Source organism: Leiobunum rupestre, chromosome 4, assembly GCF_980474605.1.
Source record: "Leiobunum rupestre chromosome 4, qqLeiRupe1.1.hap1, whole genome shotgun sequence".
Taxonomy (NCBI): Eukaryota; Metazoa; Arthropoda; class Arachnida; order Opiliones; family Sclerosomatidae; genus Leiobunum; species Leiobunum rupestre.
In genome coordinates, this window is record NC_143387.1 from 11960920 (window position 1) to 11986711 (window position 25792).

The 25792-nt window shown below is 44.6% G+C and overlaps 1 protein-coding gene across 1 annotated transcript; it reads left to right on the forward strand.

Moving 5' to 3' along the window:
• Positions 1 to 21316: 21316 nt before the first annotated feature.
• On the forward strand, positions 21317 to 25442 carry LOC149946407 (uncharacterized). The gene is made up of 2 exons (XM_090170732.1): positions 21317 to 21929; positions 21997 to 25442. Exons 1-2 carry the CDS (start codon positions 21317 to 21319, stop codon positions 25440 to 25442), a joined length of 4059 nt encoding a protein of 1352 aa, XP_090026858.1.
• The last annotated feature ends 350 nt before the right edge of the window (positions 25443 to 25792 follow it).

A 25792-nucleotide genomic window follows, 5' to 3' on the forward strand; every position in this document is an offset into this window, starting at 1 on the left:
GGGGGTTTTTGAACCGTCTATGATGGTACTTGGACCGTCGATGATGGTATTTAAACCGTCGATGATGGTACTTGGACCGTCGATGATGGTACTTGGACCGTCGATGATGGTACTTGGACCGTCGATAATGGTACTTGGACCGTCGATGATGGTTCTTGCACCGTCGATGATGGTTCTTGCACCGTCGATGATGGTACTTGCACCGTCGATGACGGTACTTGGACCGTCGATGATGGTACTTGGACCGTCGATGATGGTTCTTGGACCGTCGATGATGGTTCTTGGACCGTCGATGATGGTACTTGGACCGTCGGTGATGATACTTGGACCGTCGATGATGGTACTTGGACCGTCGATGATGGTACTTGGACCGTCGATGATGGAACTTGGACCGTCGATGACGGTACTTGGACCGTCGATGATGGTACTTGGACCGTCGATGATGGTACTAGAACCGTCGATGATGGTTTTTGGACCGTCTATGATGGTACTTGGACCGTCGATGATGGTACTTGGACCGTCGATGATGGTACTTGGACCGTCGATAATGGTTCTTGGACCGTGGATAATGGTACTTGGACCGTCGATGATGGTTCTTGCACCGTCGATGATGGTTCTTGCACCGTCGATGATGGTACTTGCACCGTCGATGACGGTACTTGGACCGTCGATGATGGTACTTGGACCGTCGATGATGGTTCTTGGACCGTCGATGATGGTTCTTGGACCGTCGATGATGGTACTTGGACCGTCGGTGATGATACTTGGACCGTCGATGATGGTACTTGGACCGTCGATGATGGTACTTGGACCGTCGATGATGGAACTTGGACCGTCGATGACGGTACTTGGACCGTCGATGATGGTACTTGGACCGTCGATGATGGTACTAGAACCGTCGATGATGGTTTTTGGACCGTCTATGATGGTACTTGGACCGTCGATGATGGTACTTGGACCGTCGATGATGGTACTTGGACCGTCGATAATGGTTCTTGGACCGTCGATGATGGTTCTTGGACCGTCGATGATGGTACTTGGACCGTCGGTGATGATACTTGGACCGTCGATGATGGTACTTGGACCGTCAATTATGGTACTTGGACCGTCGATGATGGTAATCACACCGTCGATGATGGTACTTGAACGGTCGATGATGGTACTTGCACCGTCGATGATGATACTAGAACCGTCGATGATGGTTTTTGAACCGTCGATGATGGTACTTGGACCGTCGGTGATGATACTTGGACCGTCGATGATGGTACTTGGACCGTCGATGATGGTACTTGGACCGTCGATGACGGTACTTGGACCGTCGATGATGGTACTTGGACCGTCGATGATGGTACTAGAACCGTCGATGATGGGACTAGAACCGTCGATGATGGTTTTTGAACCGTCTATGATGGTACTTGGACCGTCGATGATGGTACTTGGACCGTCGATGATGGTACTTGGACCGTCGATGACGGTACTTGGACCGTCGATGATGGTACTTGGACCGTCGATGATGGTACTTGGACCATCGATAATGGTTCTTGGACCGTCGATGATGGTTCTTGGACCGTCGATGATGGTACTTGGACCGTAGGTGATGATACTAGGACCGTCGATGATGGTACTTGGACCGTCGATTATGGTACTTGGACCGTCGATTATGGTACTTGGACCGTCGATGATGGTACTCACACCGTCGATGATGGTACTCACACCGTCGATGATGGTACTTGGACCGTCGATGATGGTACTTGGACCGTAGGTGATGATACTAGGACCGTCGATGATGGTACTTGGACCGTCGATTATGGTACTTGGACCGTCGATGATGGTACTCACACCGTCGATGATGGTTTTTGAACCGTCGATGATGGTTTTTGAACCGTCGATGATGGTACTTGAACCGTCGATGATGGTACTTGGACCGTCGATGATGGTACTTGGACCGTCGATGATGGTACTTGGACCGTCGATGACGGTACTTGGACCGTCGATGATGGTACTTGGACCGTCGATGACGGTACTTGGACCGTCGATGACGGTACTTGGACCGTCGATGATGGTACTTGGACCGTCGGTGATGATACTTGGACCGTCGATGATGGTACTTGGACCGTCGATTATGGTACTTGGACCGTCGATAATGGTACTCACACCGTCGATGATGGTACTTGAACGGTCGATGATGGTACTTGCACCGTCGAGGATGGTACTAGAACCGTCGATGGGGGTTTTTGAACCGTCTATGATGGTACTTGGACCGTCGATGATGGTATTTAAACCGTCGATGATGGTACTTGGACCGTCGATGATGGTACTTGGACCGTCGATGATGGTACTTGGACCGTCGATAATGGTACTTGGACCGTCGATGATGGTTCTTGCACCGTCGATGATGGTTCTTGCACCGTCGATGATGGTACTTGCACCGTCGATGACGGTACTTGTACCGTCGATGACGGTACTTGGACCGTCGATGACGGTACTTGGACCGTCGATGATGGTACTTGGACCGTCGGTGATGATACTTGGACCGTCGATGATGGTACTTGGACCGTCGATTATGGTACTTGGACCGTCGATAATGGTACTCACACCGTCGATGATGGTACTTGAACGGTCGATGATGGTACTTGCACCGTCGAGGATGGAACTAGAACCGTCGATGGGGGTTTTTGAACCGTCTATGATGGTACTTGGACCGTCGATGATGGTATTTAAACCGTCGATGATGGTACTTGGACCGTCGATGATGGTACTTGGACCGTCGATGATGGTACTTGGACCGTCGATAATGGTACTTGGACCGTCGATGATGGTTCTTGCACCGTCGATGATGGTTCTTGCACCGTCGATGATGGTACTTGCACCGTCGATGACGGTACTTGGACCGTCGATGATGGTACTTGGACCGTCGATGATGGTTCTTGGACCGTCGATGATGGTTCTTGGACCGTCGATGATGGTACTTGGACCGTCGGTGATGATACTTGGACCGTCGATGATGGTACTTGGACCGTCGATGATGGTACTTGGACCGTCGATGATGGAACTTGGACCGTCGATGACGGTACTTGGACCGTCGATGATGGTACTTGGACCGTCGATGATGGTACTAGAACCGTCGATGATGGTTTTTGGACCGTCTATGATGGTACTTGGACCGTCGATGATGGTACTTGGACCGTCGATGATGGTACTTGGACCGTCGATAATGGTTCTTGGACCGTCGATGATGGTTCTTGGACCGTCGATGATGGTACTTGGACCGTCGGTGATGATACTTGGACCGTCGATGATGGTACTTGGACCGTCAATTATGGTACTTGGACCGTCGATGATGGTAATCACACCGTCGATGATGGTACTTGAACGGTCGATGATGGTACTTGCACCGTCGATGATGATACTAGAACCGTCGATGATGGTTTTTGAACCGTCGATGATGGTACTTGGACCGTCGGTGATGATACTTGGACCGTCGATGATGGTACTTGGACCGTCGATGATGGTACTTGGACCGTCGATGACGGTACTTGGACCGTCGATGATGGTACTTGGACCGTCGATGATGATACTAGAACCGTCGATGATGGGACTAGAACCGTCGATGATGGTTTTTGAACCGTCTATGATGGTACTTGGACCGTCGATGATGGTACTTGGACCGTCGATGATGGTACTTGGACCGTCGATGACGGTACTTGGACCGTCGATGATGGTACTTGGACCGTCGATGATGGTACTTGGACCATCGATAATGGTTCTTGGACCGTCGATGATGGTTCTTGGACCGTCGATGATGGTACTTGGACCGTAGGTGATGATACTAGGACCGTCGATGATGGTACTTGGACCGTCGATTATGGTACTTGGACCGTCGATGATGGTACTCACACCGTCGATGATGGTTTTTGAACCGTCGATGATGGTTTTTGAACCGTCGATGATGGTACTTGAACCGTCGATGATGGTACTTGGACCGTCGATGATGGTACTTGGACCGTCGATGATGGTACTTGGACCGTCGATGACGGTACTTGGACCGTCGATGATGGTACTTGGACCGTCGATGATGGTACTTGGACCATCGATAATGGTTCTTGGACCGTCGATGATGGTTCTTGGACCGTCGATGATGGTACTTGGACCGTAGGTGATGATACTAGGACCGTCGATGATGGTACTTGGACCGTCGATTATGGTACTTGGACCGTCGATGATGGTACTCACACCGTCGATGATGGTACTTGAACGGTCGATGATGGTACTTGGACCGTCGATGATGGTACTTGGACCGTAGGTGATGATACTAGGACCGTCGATGATGGTACTTGGACCGTCGATTATGGTACTTGGACCGTCGATGATGGTACTCACACCGTCGATGATGGTTTTTGAACCGTCGATGATGGTTTTTGAACCGTCGATGATGGTACTTGAACCGTCGATGATGGTACTTGGACCGTCGATGACGGTACTTGGACCGTCGATGATGGTACTTGGACCATCGATGATGGTACTTGGACCGTCGATGATGGTACTTGGACCGTCGATGATGGTTTTTGGACCGTCGATGATGGTACTTGCACCGTCGATGATGGTACTTGCACCGTCGATGATGGTTCTTGCACTGTCGATGATGGTTCTTGCACCATCGATGATGGTACTTGCACTGTCGATGATGGTTCTTGCACCGTCGATGATGGTACTTGCACCGTCGATGATGGTACTTGCACCGTCGATGATGGTTCTTGCACTGTCGATGATGGTTCTTGCACCGTCGATGATGGTACTTGCACCGTCGATGATGGTACTTGGACCGTCGATGACGGTACTTGGACCGTCGATGACGGTACTTGGACCGTCGATGATGGTACTTGGACCGTCGGTGATGATACTTGGACCGTCAATGATGGTACTTGGACCGTCGATTATGGTACTTGGACCGTCGATAATGGTACTCACACCGTCGATGATGGTACTTGAACGGTCGATGATGGTACTTGCACCGTCGAGGATGGTACTAGAACCGTCGATGGGGGTTTTTGAACCGTCTATGATGGTACTTGGACCGTCGATGATGGTATTTAAACCGTCGATGATGGTACTTGGACCGTCGATGATGGTACTTGGACCGTCGATGATGGTACTTGGACCGTCGATAATGGTACTTGGACCGTCGATGATGGTTCTTGCACCGTCGATGATGGTTCTTGCACCGTCGATGATGGTACTTGCACCGTCGATGACGGTACTTGGACCGTCGATGATGGTACTTGGACCGTCGATGATGGTTCTTGGACCGTCGATGATGGTTCTTGGACCGTCGATGATGGTACTTGGACCGTCGGTGATGATACTTGGACCGTCGATGATGGTACTTGGACCGTCGATGATGGTACTTGGACCGTCGATGATGGAACTTGGACCGTCGATGACGGTACTTGGACCGTCGATGATGGTACTTGGACCGTCGATGATGGTACTAGAACCGTCGATGATGGTTTTTGGACCGTCTATGATGGTACTTGGACCGTCGATGATGGTACTTGGACCGTCGATGATGGTACTTGGACCGTCGATAATGGTTCTTGGACCGTCGATAATGGTACTTGGACCGTCGATGATGGTTCTTGCACCGTCGATGATGGTTCTTGCACCGTCGATGATGATACTTGCACCGTCGATGACGGTACTTGGACCGTCGATGATGGTACTTGGACCGTCGATGATGGTTCTTGGACCGTCGATGATGGTTCTTGGACCGTCGATGATGGTACTTGGACCGTCGGTGATGATACTTGGACCGTCGATGATGGTACTTGGACCGTCGATGATGGTACTTGGACCGTCGATGATGGAACTTGGACCGTCGATGACGGTACTTGGACCGTCGATGATGGTACTTGGACCGTCGATGATGGTACTAGAACCGTCGATGATGGTTTTTGGACCGTCTATGATGGTACTTGGACCGTCGATGATGGTACTTGGACCGTCGATGATGGTACTTGGACCGTCGATAATGGTTCTTGGACCGTCGATGATGGTTCTTGGACCGTCGATGATGGTACTTGGACCGTCGGTGATGATACTTGGACCGTCGATGATGGTACTTGGACCGTCAATTATGGTACTTGGACCGTCGATGATGGTAATCACACCGTCGATGATGGTACTTGAACGGTCGATGATGGTACTTGCACCGTCGATGATGATACTAGAACCGTCGATGATGGTTTTTGAACCGTCGATGATGGTACTTGGACCGTCGGTGATGATACTTGGACCGTCGATGATGGTACTTGGACCGTCGATGATGGTACTTGGACCGTCGATGACGGTACTTGGACCGTCGATGATGGTACTTGGACCGTCGATGATGGTACTAGAACCGTCGATGATGGGACTAGAACCGTCGATGATGGTTTTTGAACCGTCTATGATGGTACTTGGACCGTCGATGATGGTACTTGGACCGTCGATGATGGTACTTGGACCGTCGATGACGGTACTTGGACCGTCGATGATGGTACTTGGACCGTCGATGATGGTACTTGGACCATCGATAATGGTTCTTGGACCGTCGATGATGGTTCTTGGACCGTCGATGATGGTACTTGGACCGTAGGTGATGATACTAGGACCGTCGATGATGGTACTTGGACCGTCGATTATGGTACTTGGACCGTCGATGATGGTACTCACACCGTCGATGATGGTACTTGAACGGTCGATGATGGTACTTGGACCGTCGATGATGGTACTTGGACCGTAGGTGATGATACTAGGACCGTCGATGATGGTACTTGGACCGTCGATTATGGTACTTGGACCGTCGATGATGGTACTCACACCGTCGATGATGGTTTTTGAACCGTCGATGATGGTTTTTGAACCGTCGATGATGGTACTTGAACCGTCGATGATGGTACTTGGACCGTCGATGATGGTACTTGGACCGTCGATGATGGTACTTGGACCGTCGATGACGGTACTTGGACCGTCGATGATGGTACTTGGACCGTCGATGATGGTACTTGGACCATCGATAATGGTTCTTGGACCGTCGATGATGGTTCTTGGACCGTCGATGATGGTACTTGGACCGTAGGTGATGATACTAGGACCGTCGATGATGGTACTTGGACCGTCGATTATGGTACTTGGACCGTCGATGATGGTACTCACACCGTCGATGATGGTACTTGAACGGTCGATGATGGTACTTGCACCGTCGATGATGGTACTAGAACCGTCGATGATGGTACTAGAACCGTCGATGATGGTTTTTGAACCGTCTATGATGGTACTTGGACCGTCGATGATGGTACTTGGACCGTCGATGATGTGACTTGGACCGTCGATGATGGAACTTGAACCGTCGATGATGGTACTTGAACCGTCGATGATGGTACTTGGACCGTCGATGATGGTACTTGGACCGTCGATGATGGTACTTGGACCGTCGATGATGGTTCTTGGACCGTCGATGATGGTTCTTGGACCGTCGATGATGGTACTTGGACCGTCGATGATGGTACTTGAACATCGATGATGGTTTTTGAACCGTCGATGATGGTTTTTGAACCGTCGATGATGGTACTTGGACCGTCGATGATGGTACTTGGACCGTCGATGATGGTACTTGGACCGTCGATGATGGTACTTGAACGGTCGATGATGGTACTTGCACCGTCGATGATGGTACTAGAACCGTCGATGATGGTACTAGAACCGTCGATGATGGTTTTTGAACCGTCGATGATGGTACTTGGACCGTCGATGATGGTATTTGGAACGTCGATGATGGTTTTTGGACCGTCGATGATGGTACTTGGACCGTCGATGATGGTACTTGGACCGTCGATAATGGTTCTTGGACCGTCGATGATGGTTCTTGGACCGTCGATGATGGTACTTGGACCGTCGGTGATGATACTTGGACCGTCGATGATGGTACTTGGACCGTCGATTATGGTACTTGGACCGTCGATGATGGTACTCACACCGTCGATGATGGTACTTGAACGGTCGATGATGGTACTTGCACCGTCGATGATGGTACTAGAACCGTCGATGATGGTACTAGAACCGTCGATGATGGTTTTTGAACCGTCTATGATGGTACTTGGACCGTCGATGATGGTACTTGGACCGTCGATGATGGTACTTGGACCGTCGATGATGGTACTTGAACCGTCGATGATGGTACTTGAACCGTCGATGATGGTACTTGGACCGTCGATGATGGTACTTGGACCGTCGATGATGGTACTTGGACCGTCGATGATGGTTCTTGGACCGTCGTAGATGGTACTTGGACCGTCGATGATGGTACTTGGACCGTCGATGACGGTACTTGGACCGTCGATGATGGTACTTGGACCGTCGATGATGGTACTTGGACCATCGATAATGGTTCTTGGACCGTCGATGATGGTTCTTGGGCCGTCGATGATGGTACTTGGACCGTAGGTGATGATACTAGGACCGTCGATGATGGTACTTGGACCGTCGATTATGGTACTTGGACCGTCGATGATGGTACTCACACCGTCGATGATGGTACTTGAACGGTCGATGATGGTACTTGCACCGTCGATGATGGTACTAGAACCGTCGATGATGGTACTAGAACCGTCGATGATGGTTTTTGAACCGTCTATGATGGTACTTGGACCGTCGATGATGGTACTTGGACCGTCGATGATGTGACTTGGACCGTCGATGATGGAACTTGAACCGTCGATGATGGTACTTGAACCGTCGATGATGGTACTTGGACCGTCGATGATGGTACTTGGACCGTCGATGATGGTACTTGGACCGTCGATGATGGTTCTTGGACCGTCGATGATGGTTCTTGGACCGTCGATGATGGTACTTGGACCGTCGATGATGGTACTTGAACATCGATGATGGTTTTTGAACCGTCGATGATGGTTTTTGAACCGTCGATGATGGTACTTGGACCGTCGATGATGGTACTTGGACCGTCGATGATGGTACTTGGACCGTCGATGATGGTACTTGAACGGTCGATGATGGTACTTGCACCGTCGATGATGGTACTAGAACCGTCGATGATGGTACTAGAACCGTCGATGATGGTTTTTGAACCGTCGATGATGGTACTTGGACCGTCGATGATGGTATTTGGACCGTCGATGATGGTTTTTGGACCGTCGATGATGGTACTTGGACCGTCGATGATGGTACTTGGACCGTCGATAATGGTTCTTGGACCGTCGATGATGGTTCTTGGACCGTCGATGATGGTACTTGGACCGTCGGTGATGATACTTGGACCGTCGATGATGGTACTTGGACCGTCGATTATGGTACTTGGACCGTCGATGATGGTACTCACACCGTCGATGATGGTACTTGAACGGTCGATGATGGTACTTGCACCGTCGATGATGGTACTAGAACCGTCGATGATGGTACTAGAACCGTCGATGATGGTTTTTGAACCGTCTATGATGGTACTTGGACCGTCGATGATGGTACTTGGACCGTCTATGATGGTACTTGGACCGTCGATGATGGTACTTGGACCGTCGATGATGGTACTTGGACCGTCGATGATGGTACTTGAACCGTCGATGATGGTACTTGAACCGTCGATGATGGTACTTGGACCGTCGATGATGGTACTTGGACCGTCGATGATGGTACTTGGACCGTCGATGATGGTTCTTGGACCGTCGTAGATGGTACTTGGACCGTCGATGATGGTACTTGAACCATCGATGATGGTTTTTGAACCGTCGATGATGGAACTTGAACCGTCGATGATGGTACTTGAACCGTCGATGATGGTACTTGGACCGTCGATGATGGTACTTGGACCGTCGATGATGGTACTTGGACCGTCGATGATGGTTCTTGGACCGTCGATGATGGTTCTTGGACCGTCGATGATGGTACTTGGACCGTCGATGATGGTACTTGAACCATCGATGATGGTTTTTGAACCGTCGATGATGGTTTTTGAACCGTCGATGATGGTACTTGGACCGTCGATGATGGTACTTGGACCGTCGATGATGGTACTTGGACCGTCGATGATGGTACTTGGACCGTCAATGATGGTACTTGGACCGTCGATGATGGTACTTGGACCGTCGATGATGGTACTTGGACCGTCGATGATGGTTTTTGGACCGTCGATGATGGTACTTGGACCGTCGATGATGGTACTTGGACCGTCGATAATGGTTCTTGGACCGTCGATGATGGTTCTTGGACCGTCGATGATGGTACTTGGACCGTCGGTGATGATACTTGGACCGTCGATGATGGTACTTGGACCGTCGATTATGGTACTTGGACCGTCGATGATGGTACTCACACCGTCGATGATGGTACTTGAACGGTCGATGATGGTACTTGCACCGTCGATGATGGTACTAGAACCGTCGATGATGGTACTAGAACCGTCGATGATGGTTTTTGAACCGTCTATGATGGTACTTGGACCGTCGATGATGGTACTTGGACCGTCGATGATGGTACTTGGACCGTCAATGATGGTACTTGAACCGTCGATGATGGTACTTGAACCGTCGATGATCGTACTTGGACCGTCGATGATGGTACTTGGACCGTCGATGATGGTATTTGGACCGTCGATGATGGTACTTGGACCGTCGATGATGGTACTTGGACCGTCGATGATGGTACTTGAACCGTCGATGATGATATTTGAACCGTCGATTATGGTACTTGAACCGTCGATGATGGTACTTGAACCGTCGATGATGGTACTTGCACCGTCGATGATGGTACTTGGACCGTCGATGACGGTACTTGCAGCGTCGATGATGGTACTTGCACCGTCGATGATGGTTCTTGGACCGTCGATGATGGTACTTGAACCATCGATGATGGTTTTTGAACCGTCGATGATGGTTTTTGAACCGTCGATGATGGTACTTGGACCGTCGATGATGGTACTTGGACCGTCGATGATGGTACTTGGACCGTCGATGATGGTACTTGGACCGTCAATGATGGTACTTGGACCGTCGATGATGGTACTTGGACCGTCGATGATGGTACTTGGACCGTCGATGATGGTACTTGGACCGTCGATAATGGTACTTGGACCGTCGATGATGGTTTTTGAACCGTCGATGATGGTACTTGGACCGTCGATGATGGTACTTGAACCGTCGATGATGATATTTGAACCGTCGATTATGGTACTTGAACCGTCGATGATGGTACTTGAACCGTCGATGATGGTACTTGCACCGTCGATGATGGTACTTGGACCGTCGATGACGGTACTTGCAGCGTCGATGATGGTACTTGCACCGTCGATGATGGTACTTGCACCGTCGATGACGGTACTTGGACCGTCGATGACGGTACTTGGACCGTCGATGATGGTACTTGGACCGTCGATGATGGTTCTTGGACCGTCGATGATGGTACTCACACCGTCGATGATGGTACTTGAACGGTCGATGAAGGTACTTGCACCGTCGATGATGGTACTAGAACCGTCGATGATGGTTTTTGAACCGTCTATGATGGTACTTGGACCGTCGATGATGGTACTTAAACCGTCGATGATGGTACTTGGACCGTCGATGATGGTACTTGAACCGTCGATGATGGTACTTGAACCGTCGATGATGGTACTTGGACCGTCGATGATGGTACTTGGACCGTCGATGATGGTACTTGGACCGTCGATGATGGTTCTTGGACCGTCGATGATGGTTCTTGGACCGTCGATGATGGTACTTGGACCGTCGATGATGGTACTTGAACCATCGATGATGGTTTTTGAACCGTCGATGATGGTTTTTGAACCGTCGATGATGGTACTTGGACCGTCGATGATGGTACTTGGACCGTCGATGATGGTACTTGGACCGTCGATGATGGTACTTGGACCGTCAATGATGGTACTTGGACCGTCGATGATGGTACTTGGACCGTCGATGATGGTACTTGGACCGTCGATGATGGTTTTTGGACCGTCGATGATGGTACTTGGACCGTCGATGATGGTACTTGGACCGTCGATAATGGTTCTTGGACCGTCGATGATGGTTCTTGGACCGTCGATGATGGTACTTGGACCGTCGGTGATGATACTTGGACCGTCGATGATGGTACTTGGACCATCGATTATGGTACTTGGACCGTCGATGATGGTACTCACACCGTCGATGATGGTACTTGAACGGTCGATGATGGTACTTGCACCGTCGATGATGGTACTAGAACCGTCGATGATGGTACTAGAACCGTCGATGATGGTTTTTGAAACGTCTATGATGGTACTTGGACCGTCGATGATGGTACTTGGACCGTCGATGATGGTACTTGGACCGTCAATGATGGTACTTGAACCGTCGATGATGGTACTTGAACCGTCGATGATGGTACTTGGACCGTCGATGATGGTACTTGGACCGTCGATGATGGTATTTGGACCGTCGATGATGGTACTTGGACCGTCGATGATGGTACTTGGACCGTCGATGATGGTACTTGAACCGTCGATGATGATATTTGAACCGTCGATTATGGTACTTGAACCGTCGATGATGGTACTTGAACCGTCGATGATGGTACTTGCACCGTCGATGATGGTACTTGGACCGTCGATGACGGTACTTGCAGCGTCGATGATGGTACTTGCACCGTCGATGATGGTTCTTGGACCGTCGATGATGGTACTTGAACCATCGATGATGGTTTTTGAACCGTCGATGATGGTTTTTGAACCGTCGATGATGGTACTTGGACCGTCGATGATGGTACTTGGACCGTCGATGATGGTACTTGGACCGTCGATGATGGTACTTGGACCGTCAATGATGGTACTTGGACCGTCGATGATGGTACTTGGACCGTCGATGATGGTACTTGGACCGTCGATGATGGTACTTGGACCGTCGATAATGGTACTTGGACCGTCGATGATGGTTTTTGAACCGTCGATGATGGTACTTGGACCGTCGATGATGGTACTTGAACCGTCGATGATGATATTTGAACCGTCGATTATGGTACTTGAACCGTCGATGATGGTACTTGAACCGTCGATGATGGTACTTGCACCGTCGATGATGGTACTTGGACCGTCGATGACGGTACTTGCAGCGTCGATGATGGTACTTGCACCGTCGATGATGGTACTTGCACCGTCGATGACGGTACTTGGACCGTCGATGACGGTACTTGGACCGTCGATGATGGTACTTGGACCGTCGATGATGGTTCTTGGACCGTCGATGATGGTACTCACACCGTCGATGATGGTACTTGAACGGTCGATGAAGGTACTTGCACCGTCGATGATGGTACTAGAACCGTCGATGATGGTTTTTGAACCGTCTATGATGGTACTTGGACCGTCGATGATGGTACTTAAACCGTCGATGATGGTACTTGGACCGTCGATGATGGTACTTGAACCGTCGATGATGGTACTTGAACCGTCGATGATGGTACTTGGACCGTCGATGATGGTACTAGAACAGTCGATGATGGTTTTTGAACCGTCTATGATGGTACTTGGACCGTCGATGATGGTACTTGGACCGTCGATGATGGTACTTAAACCGTCGATGATGGTACTTGGACCGTCGATGATTGTACTTGAACCGTCGATGATGGTACTTGGACCGTCGATGATGGTTCTTGGACCGTCGATGATGGTACTTGGACCGTCGATGATGGTTTTTGAACCGTCGATGATGGGTTTTGAACCGTCGATGATGGTACTTGGACCGTCGATGATGGTACTTGGACCGTCGATGATGGTACTTGGACCGTCGATGATGGTACTTGGACCGTCGATGATGGTACTTGGACCGTCGATGATGGTACTTGAACCGTCGATGATGGTACTTGGACCGTCGATAATGGTTCTTGGACCGTCGATGATGGTTCTTGGACCATCGATGATGGTACTTGGACCGTCGGTGATGATACTTGGACCGTCGATGATGGTACTTGGACCGTCGATTATGGTACTTGGACCGTCGATGATGGTACTCACACCGTCGATGATGGTACTTGAACGGTCGATGATGGTACTTGCACCGTCGATGATGGTACTAGAACCGTCGATGATGGTACTAGAACCATCGATGATGGTTTTTGAACCGTCTATGATGGTACTTGGACCGTCGATGATGGTACTTGGACCGTCGATGATGGTACTTGGACCGTCGATGATGGTACTTGAACCGTCGATGATGGTACTTGGACCGTCGATGATGGTACTTGGACCGTTGATGATGGTACTTGGACCGTCGATGATTGTACTTGGACCGTCGATGATGGTACTTGGACCGTCGATGATGGTTCTTGGACCGTCGATGATGGTATTTGGACCGTCAATGATGGTACTTGAACCATCGATGATGGTACTTGAACCATCGATGATGGTTTTTGAACCGTCGATGATGGTTTTTGAACCGTCGATGATGGTACTTGGACCGTCGATGATGGTACTTGGACCGTCGATGATGGTACTTGGACCGTCGATGATGGTACTTGGACCGTCAATGATGGTACTTGGACCGTCGATGATGGTACTTGGACCGTCGATAATGGTACTTGGACCGTCGATGATGGTACTTGGACCGTCGATGATGGTACTTGTACCGTCGATAATGGTTCTTGGACCGTCGATGATGGTTCTTGGACCGTCGATGATGGTACTTGGACCGTCGGTGATGATACTTGGACCGTCGATGATGGTACTTGGACCGTCGATTATGGTACTTGGACCGTCGATAATGGTACTCACACCGTCGATGATGGTACTTGAACGGTCGATGATGGTACTTGCACCGTCGATGATGGTACTAGAACCGTCGATGATGGTACTTGAACCGTCGATGATGGTTTTTGAACCGTCGATGATGGTACTTGGACCGTCGATGATGGTACTTGGACCGTCGATGATGGTACTTGGACCGTCGATGATGGTACTTGAACCGTCGATGATGGTACTTGGACCGTCGATGATGGTACTTGGACCGTCGATGATGGTACTTGGACCGTCGATGATGGTACTTGGACCGTCGATGATGGTACTTGGACCGTCGATGATGGTACTTGGACCGTCGATGATGGTACTTGGACCGTCGATGATGGTACTTGAACCATCGATGATGGTTTTTGAACCGTCGATGATGGTTTTTGAACAGTCGATGATGGTACTTGGACCGTCGATGATGGTACTTGGACCGTCGATGATGGTACTTGGACCGTCGATGATGGTGCTTGGACCGTCAATGATGGTACTTGGACCGTCGATGATGGTACTTGGACCGTCGATGATGGTACTTGGACCGTCGATGATGGTACTTGGACCGTCGATGATGGTACTTGGACCGTCGATGATGGTACTTGGACCGTCGATGATGGTACTTGCACCGTCGATGATGGTACTTGGACCATCGATGATGGTACTTGAACCGTCGATGATGGTTTTTGAACCGTCAATGATGGTACTTGGATCGTCGATGATGGTACTTGAACCGTCGATGATGGTACTTGAACCGTCGATGATGGTACTTGAACCGTCGATGATGGTACTTGAACCGTCGATGATGGTACTTGGACCGTCGATGATGGTTAAAAACGCTCTCTTAAAAATCGGCTACTTATGTTCACGCGAACTTTTAGGAGTATTGTCGTTTTCGCTGTTAGCAACCTTAGTAAAATATATTTTTGTTTGTTTACTTTTTGAGTAAACGTGATAAGGATAAGATTTTTTATCTTAATCCTTAAGCGATATTATTTATTTATGAACACTCACATCTTTTGCTCGCCTCTGCGACGGTGCACCATAGTATTTGTAGTTGTTTGTCCATCAAATTGGAAGATGGGAATCAATTTTAACCGAACCAACAATTTTAGACGATTAAAAAAACCAGATAGGACGTTCTGTTCAAGGAGTCCGAATTGAAATTAAATCCTCTGTTTGAGAAAAGTTAATTTACATATTAGTTAATACGTAAAAAAATGGCAATGAAAGAAGACTTATTAACCCAAGCCCCTATTTTTGGCCTCATCGTTCCGGCAGTAGCAACTAGAAGTGAAACAACTAGATTTTAGTTTAATATTACTATCTCATAGAAGCAATTGGTTTCAAATATTCCGAAAGATATTTAGGGTTTTAAATTGGTTTAAAAAAACTGGATGTTATTGAATTTCTACAAATAGACTTACACTGTTCACCGTAAGTCATGCTTTCCATAACAAAAATCGATTATCAAAAACCCTAAGCTATATCACCAAATATACCATGCCTTAGGATAGTTACAATCCCCAACAAGCCAGAGTATCCGATGCCTCAAGACAGCTCCAATCTTTTAAAATGGTTTAAAGCATGATCAATATACCTTAAAATTAGGAAATAAAAATTTAATTGTTTGGAGCCCGCAGATAGTGCATTTTCAGCCCACAGCCTTATTACAAAAACCAGTTATTCAAGGCAGTTCACTATTTCTTGGACTAATAGTCCGTTGCAAAAATAATTAAAGATATACAATTAGGCTATTTTTAAAAACCCGAGAGTTGCTTAAGGAGTCAAATTGTCCGACTATTATCTTACAATTTATTGCAAGTGATTTAGGTGTATTTCTTTAAAACGTTCAACGTGGCATCCGTATCATTTTTATTCAATGAATCAAATCAAAACGTTGTTATGAACGGATGACAGTTTTGTAATTTTATATATGACCAAATTCGCAAGAAGTTTTAAATTGTTTTTTTCTAAGGAATACATTTTTAATCTAACTTTTGAATTTTATTTATGCCAAGTTTCGAAATATTATCCGTTTCATAGCAGGGTGCTATGTGTTCATGACTGCTGTTAATGAAAGGTTTTTCCATTGCTTAAGCATTGATTTCATCGTGTTTCATGGAATGACATCGATATTGCGCCACAGAGAGAAAATACGCTGATACATACGAGCCACAGTGCTTTGACGGAAAACACGATTTATCGTTCATAGATCGAGAAATAGTTCGAACCTCATCATTCTAGTGAAATAAAATGTTTTCTCTCAATTATCAACTTACCGTTTTATTCGTGATATGCTTGGTGTCACATTTACTTGGTAAGTATTTATTTCTAATACATTCTGGTAAAATTTACCTCAATCTTCTTCCTTTTTACATCGTTCAAGAAATTACGAAAACAAATTTTCCCAAACGAATAATGATCATCTCAAAATTGCTACCTAACACCAAATATGTTTGAGGTTGAATTAAATTAATTGTTGGTAAAATTATTTTTTACTCGGGTAGTTTTGTTTGAAATGGTTTAGAAAAAAATCACCAAATGCCAGTGATCTATGAATAAATTTCGTTGATGTCACCGCCGTTCACGTCATAATGTTGATGTTAATGCCATTTTAATAACTAGAATTTTCCTGAAACCAAATTTGTGAGTGAAATAGGTCTGTGCAGTTTAAAACTTCATATATTATTTGGTACTATATTACAAACGACGAATATTAACTATTTTATTAAATAAATGGTTTTTTATTTCGAAAACTTATGTTAAACTTTATACTAAGTTTTATTTATTCTAATACCAGGCTCACAAAATTTAAAGATACGTTTATAGTTTTAATAAACGGTCTGGCTTAACAGTAACGTAGCAAGCAATTCCTCATTGAGCATCAAACCAGCATTTCCTGAAAGTTTAAAATGAACATGAAATTGTGCTTGAATCAAAGCTCGAATTGTTTTAGAAATATAAGAATAAATGTCAAAACTCGTTTCCTAGTACAATACTGACAAATATACGTATTTAAGTGTTTTCTATATTGAACTTTAGTTCGTACTCAATTACAAAATCAAACAATATTAAAATTCTACGCATTTTTCACCGCCCGGAGACCGCGCATATATATAAACGAATGTATGGGCGTACATCAATCCTTTTTTTTTAAGAAGTGCTTTATTTTTTTCAATTCTACCTCAAACGTCTCTAGTCAGAGGTAAAACAACAGGAATAACATCCCGTTTTGCATATTTTCAAAGTTTATTAAGAAATAATAAGCCGAAAGCCTGCACAACACTATTTTCATATATTAGTTTTACAATCCTACTTGCTAGTAATGAACTCCAGAAACGTTACACTCACTATCTTTCGCTTTGCATTACAAACAGATTATTGTTATAGGCAATGTTTTTGTTTTATATCTAAGAAATTATTGAATGAATTTCATACTTTGTCAATTAAATAATAAAGTTTGAAAAAGAAAATTATGTTCATTTCCTAAAACTGTAGAACTAATTTTTAGATATGTCGGTCAGCGTCATCGACTTGTAGACACACTTACATTTTTCTTCACGTGGTTTGTATAAATTTGGCGAAGTTAATAATTTAACAATAACCCTAATTGACAGAAAACAATACCAACGACCCCAAGCTATTATTTAAATTTTGATAAATTGAAATTCTGTTTGTAGCCCAGCAACATACGTCAACCGAAACTAGTGGACCAGCGGGTTCCGCAGCAGTTACTGGACATGCTAAGGCTGACGGTGTAAATACTTCTACCCACAACAAAGGCTCCATTGCTTCCGGCGTTATCTCACCTGAAGGAAGTAGCTTTGCAGAAGGCAGTGCAGAAAATGGAGCGTCTGCTACTTGGGGAGAATCTCATTCCGACTTGGGAGGTACCACTGGCTCTTCTCAAGCCAATGGCACCACCAATTCCAAATCACACAACCATTGAGTAATTTGTAGTAAATTAAACAATGTTCAACTGTATTGGAAAGTGCACCTTCTACTTATATCAATTAAAAGATCACTAATTCAGTTCCAACATTTTATCTCAATTTAATAGAGTAGAAACTATGTAGTTTAATCTATGGCAAACATTACTTTGGAAACGGGTGAAAAGGGTGGTTTAAACATCAACAACGCAAGGGATATTTTTTAAAGACAACAACCTTTTTAGCTGCAACTTTTAATTTTAGGCGTCAGATATATTGGAGTTATGTTTGACACATTTTAGATTTTTAGCGTTAAATATGTTCGAAAGATAACGAAGCATTTTGTTGGTGATAACAGCAGTCAAAGACTTTAAAATCCATCGACGTGGGTTTATAAAATAAACAAAAAATTTTCAATAGACTTATACCATTTTTCGTATTGCTGCTTATGATACGTGTAAGTTGAAATAAATATTTATACGTGAATTTCGCTATTAAGGAATTTACAAAAAAATGTAGTAGCTTTTCAAAGAATTTGCACGCTATTGCTAAAAGAGATCTGACTGTGAAACCCAAATTGCCAGCCTAACAAAAGTAAATGCGTGATAGCCAGTATCCGCTTAGACAGTATTGCTATCAAAACGATGCGAAATATTAATATGCGGTTGTGTTTTATTGATATGAAAAATAGATTCTTGACTCTTGAGCCGTTTCTACGTAACAAATTTTCCTACAAAAAAGGTTATAAAATTTGCATAGATCAATAAAGTGACCTTCAGTTTTTAGTGCCAGAATTACATGTATGGAAACGGTTCATATTGACACTACCTAGGACCAGCATTTCTTTGGATGGTGTCATTATGGGTCAGACCAAAAATTATAAATATCCATCTTTATATAACTTTCTGAGCTGACTTTTTGTTAAGTTAATCCAATATCAAGGGGGCTCGATTAAGCACCCCTCCCCCTCATTATTATAAATAACTTAACCTTGGAATATTAATAGGAATAAATTAATAAAACTACCCTCTTCATACACGTCACTTCTTATCGAGTCAAAACGAGTTTTCTAGAACGGTGCTTTTAGCGCCATTCAGTCAGAATATAACAAATGCAGTTTTTATTTGTGGTTCACCAATATATTTTTAAATTGTCTCTAAAATTTTACTTACATTAAATTGATACTTTCCTTATGAAACTCAAACAATTTTTTCGAACAACGTAGGTCACTTGTCGTGTTAAAAACTTTGTCAAACCGCAATAATATTGCTCTACATATTTGCTTTTACTTTGGTGACTGTTTAGTAGAATATATTCTATATAACGTTCAAAATTCATAATATCATCTATAATAAAGTTGTCTTGCTCAAATCCCATCAAAACCTTGTCTTTAAAGGTTTCCAAATCCAAGTAGCCGGCTCCGTATAAAATTCGACTGTTGATTTCCCAAAAAATGCTTGAGTTGGTTTCCTAAAAATAAAACCAAATACCACCATTCATTAGAATTTAATAGGCGTTAACCAGAACTTTTATTAAAATTCTAGTTCAATAGCTGTATGAAGTTGTTGAAAACGACCAAATTGTCTTTCTAAATTGATTTCGGAAATATCTAAGTGATTTTTTCAAAGATTTTTAAAATTTTCAATATTATATTTCTTAAAGTTTTTTTGTAATGTGTATTGGATCAATTGGTATTTAAAAACTTGAACTATTTCATTTTATCAACTCCAACGAAAACGTATGAAATTTTTCAAAATGTGATAATTTTTAAACATCAACAGGGAAAGAGATAATAATTTAAAAAAAAACACAACCTAATTAGCTGCACCTTTTAATTTAGAGCGTCGGATTTATTGAAGTCATGTTTCACAAATTGTAGATTTTTGAGAGATAATAAAACATTTTGCGGGCGATAACAGTTGTTCAGTAATGAAGACTTGAAGCTCCATCAACGCAGGTTTATAAAATATTTAGTTAGTCCATATTACAAGGATGCTGGCGCGTTCATCCCTCCTACTTCGCCTCCCTTCCTATCCTCCTTGATTCCTGCATGCATGTTGCCAAAGCAGCCAAAATGATTGTAAGCCTAGGCCGGGTATGTCACCTAGGGTTAACTGTTAAGTTATTGTCCAATTGAACAAATACCTACTAATTTTATATTTCCCCCTGTAAAAATATATTCCCCAAAAAGCAAAAATAGACTTAGAAAATACATAATGTTTTGTCTGCGTCACGTAAAAAAGATTGAAGATAATGAGCACGCGCTGACAGTGGTTTTAAAAAAAAAGTGTGCACGCGCAAAAAAAATAATAAAAAAAACCTACTAGCAACCGTCAAAAAGAAATATATTTTTCTCTCTCCGTAACCCTAATTCAATTCTGTATTTATCCGCATTTTTAATCTCTTACTAAGATTAAAAGTATCTATTTTAAACATAATTTTAACTAAATACGCGCGCAAAAATATTTCATGGTGCCAAAACCCGGGACCTTAGATTGATAACGCAACGAAATTCAACAGATCAATCGACGGTTTCAATTACGAACATCAAGTTTAAAGGTTAGTGGAATTACGTAACGAAACGAAAATGCCAAACGAAGAAGGGGGCGAAGCAGCCTTACTAGCGGAAACGAAAGACTCCGTAATACGAAAGCAGTCAAGTTATAAAGGAGTGATAACAAGGGCCGTAAACATAATAGACGGAATGTTGAATGATCCGTTAGGTATAAACATACCGACGCTCACTCTCGAGTTACGAAAACTTGACAAGAAAACAGAGACGTTGAAAGAGTATAACCGTAACGTACACTTATTCATAACGAACCAAGACGAAATGAATGCGGAAATAGAAGATAACGAAATAACGTTCGATAAGATTTTCGAATGTAAAGAAAGAGCTAATGCTAGATTAAGGCCACTGGATAGATTACCACCGAACCGAAATCTCAATTTTCCAACCGGAGAAAACGTAAGCGGAAATAACGCCGCGGCTATGCATTTACCAAAAATCACTATCGGACATTTAAACGGTGATAAATCGAAATGGGAAGATTTTTGGGGACAATTCGAAACATCCATAGAAAATACGAACTTAGACGCACCAATCAAGTTTGCCTATCTGAAATCTTTATTGGGAGGAAACGCCGCGACTGTGGTCGCAGGATTTAGCGATACCGCGGAAAACTACGAATCGGCCGTGAGTTTGCTCAAGAAACGTTTCGGAAGAAAGGACGACATGAAAGGACGCCCACATGAATAATCTTTTAGATTTGGCCTTGACACCCGTGGAATCGTCTAGCGACGTCGTAGCTTTGCGAAAATTCTACGATAAATGCGAAGTAGAAACCAGATGCCTCGATAACTTAGGATGGGGACCGGACAGATACGATGCCATTTTAATTCCAATTATCTTGCGCATGCTACCGAATGATTTAACCTTAGCATTCAGCCGTTTGAAAGACGACGAAGAAGATTGGGAGGTATCAAAACTCTCGCGATTCCTCAGAAAGGATATAGAGAGCCGCGAACGAGCCCTTATATATTCAAAACGGAAAGAAAAAGATAAACGGGATTCACGAGACTCGAAGAGTCATCCGAACCACGCTAGCAACTCGAGTAACAGACAACCGTCGAAACGATACAACAGTTCATCATCAACCTTAACAGTAGCAGTATCAGATTCTTGCGTATTCTGTGATAAAAACCATAAACATATCGACTGTCCCGAAATAAAGGAATTAGAAGCGAGAAAAGACATTTTACGTAAGAAAAACAAATGTTTTAAATGTCTAGTTGGTACGCACCGATCGAGAAATTGTCCAAACGACGTGAAATGCGCGAAATGCGGCAGATGGCATCACGAAGTCATGCACGAAGACTACGCTAAATTTGCAAAATCCAAGGAAACTTCCGTTAAGAACGTTACTCCTGTATCGACTTCAGGAGACAACGAACATAAAGAAGTACTGCTACAAACAGCCCGAGCAACTCTACTAGGAAAAGACGGTCTAGAAACACCAGTTCGTTGTTTCCTTGACAGTGGAAGCGAAGTCACCTTTATACGTCAAGACGTAGCTAGATCCGTAGATCTAGAAAAGATTGGAGAGGAGACTCACCAAGTATACGTATTTGGGAAAAACTCACCAGAAGTAATAACGTTCGACAGAGTGAAACTCTCCCTGAAAAATCCCATTAACGGCAATCAAATCGCGATCGAAGCCTTGGAAACCGAAACCGTAAGCTCCACAAATTTGAGAAGTCCTGGGCGCCACTTTAAAGACAATTTAAATCTCAACGGGCTGCATCTCGCTGACGAGATTACGAAGGAGACCACCAACGACAACAACGAAGTGGTAATCCTCATCGGCATGGAATTTTATTGGCGGATCGCTACTGGAAAAACCAAGAGAATAAACGAGGATCTGATGCTCATGGAAACATTACTAGGATGGGTACTTTCCGGATTCACATCAGGATCGGCAATTTCATGCATGCATTTGGGAATGAAATTCACAACGGTGAAACACGTGGCCATCCAAGAAACAAACGAAACGCCTAGAGACGATGTGAATGATATCTCAAAACAGTTAAGAAGTTTTTGGGAATTGGAAAATCTGGGCATAAAAGACGCAGAAGGATTATCGCTATCAAATTCTGAAGAGTCGATTGTCAACTTTTTCGAAAGCGAAATCAAATTCAATAACAACCGATACGAAGTTAAGCTACCATGGAAGAACGAAATACGAAACCTTCCAAGTAACTACAATAACGCCAATGGAAGATTACGCTCCATGTTCAAAAGATTCAAACGAGAGCCACATCTCTTCGCAACGTACAAAGAAATCTTCCAAGACTATGATCGAGACGGTATAATCAAGGAGGTCCCTTCTATCGAAGAGAACAAAGACGGACAATTTTACTTGCCACATCAGCCTGTGATTCGAGAAAATAGATCTACGACAAAAGTACGAATCGTATTTGATGGTTCATCGCGCACTAAAGGAGCAAATTCCTTAAACGACTGTCTTCAGTCTGGTCCCAACTTGAATCCAGACTTACTGGACATACTGATCAAATTTAGAAATTTCAAGGTTGCTTTTACATCCGACATACAGCAAGCATTCTTGCAACTTTCATTAGCTGAAGAAGACCGAAATTACGTACGCTTTCTCTGGGTAGACGAAAATGACGAAACAAATCTTAAAGGTGACCTCACGATCAAATGTTACCAAATGGCTAGAGTATTATTTGGACTGACGTGTAGTTCTTTTTTACTCGCCGCAACGGTAAGATTTCACACGAAAAAGTATAGAGAAACATATCCTGAAACTTGCAAGAAATTGGACGACTCGTTATACGTAGACGACTTTCTTTCGGGAGGAAAAGACAAGGAATCAGCATACCAACATGCAAATGAAGCAAAAATTATTCTTAAAGAGGGAGGTATGCCCTTACGTAAATGGCAGACAAATTCCCCCGAATTAAAACAACGATGGGATAACGAAAATTGGAATGGAGGCGAAGCGACCGAAGGCAAATCCATTATCGCTCCTTCAACCTTGAAGGTATTAGGTATTTCTTCTAACCATCAGGAAGACATTTTCAGATTTGAGGTACAAGACTTGATAAACTTCATCGAAACTTGCAAAACAACGAAAAGAGGGATTTTACAAACGATCGGAAGAATCTTTGACCCTGTGGGATTCCTTTCTCCGTTCACAGTCCGAGCAAAGATTCTCCTACAAGAGTTGTGGAAAGCAAAAAAGGATTGGGACGACCCTCTACCCATAGAACTGAGCGAAAAGTGGAGTAAATGGTGTTCTGAAATACCAAAAATTCAGAAAATAACAGTTCCAAGATTTTACGAGGCGACATGTAACAACGAAAGGGTCATAGAATATCAGTTACATTGCTTTTGCGACGCGAGCCAAAGCGCATATGCAGCGGTAATCTATTTAAGAATGAGAACGGAAAAAGGCGAAATAAGAACAAGTATGATAACGTCCAAAACACGTGTCGCGCCGACTAGCAAAATAAATCTAACTTTACCAAGGCTGGAGCTTATGGCTGCTCTAATAGGATCCAGATTAACTTCTCGTATGAAAAAACTTTTTGAAGTTGAAGATTCGAAGGTCTACTACTGGACAGATTCTTTAATAACCATAAATTGGATCACAATGGAAAAGAAAAGAAAACCATTTGTTGCGAACCGCGTTAGAGAAATCCTACTACTTACCAACCCTGAAAATTGGAATCACTGCGAAGGGGAAAGTAATCCGGCTGATCACCCCAGCAGAGGATTATCGGCTGATCAACTTGTCAAAGGTAGATCATGGTGGTTCGGACCGGAATGGCTTCAACGACCGATAAATGAATGGCCAATCAATTCCAGAGAAGAGTACGAATCCGACGTAAACGAAGATGACGAGAAGATCGAAGCCAACGTATCGACCGTCTCTATCGAGAAATCAATCAAACCTCTTCTAGAATTACACAATTTCAGCGATTTAAACCGAGTAATTAGAACAACGGCGATTTTTGCGCGATTCACAAAATACATCAAAGAGCCCGATAAGAACATCTCTGGCCGTTTGACCGTAGAAGAACTTAACGACGTTGAAAATTATTGGGTAATTCAAACGCAGAAAGAAAATACGCACGTGAACTACAATTCCTCAAGCAAAATAAAGATATCCCTAAGGATTCCAACATAAAACAATTTAACGTATTCCTCGATGGCAAGGGGATAATACGAATTGGAGGGCGATTACAAGAATCAGGAGCGAGCTACGACCAGAAGCATCCGATCTTAATACCGCCAAATACGAAATTTACCGAACTCCTGATAATTAAAGCTCATTTGAATTTACTACACCAAGGAACGGCTGAAACGCTCACTGATTTAAGAGATAAATTCTGGGTGATAAAAGGGAGACAACAAATAAAATCCGTCTTAAACAAATGCGTGGTTTGTAATGCGACGAGAGGGATTTGTAAAGTCGTTATATCCGATAACGGAAAAACCTTTATCAGAGCCAATAAGGAATTGGAAATTTTGTGGAAA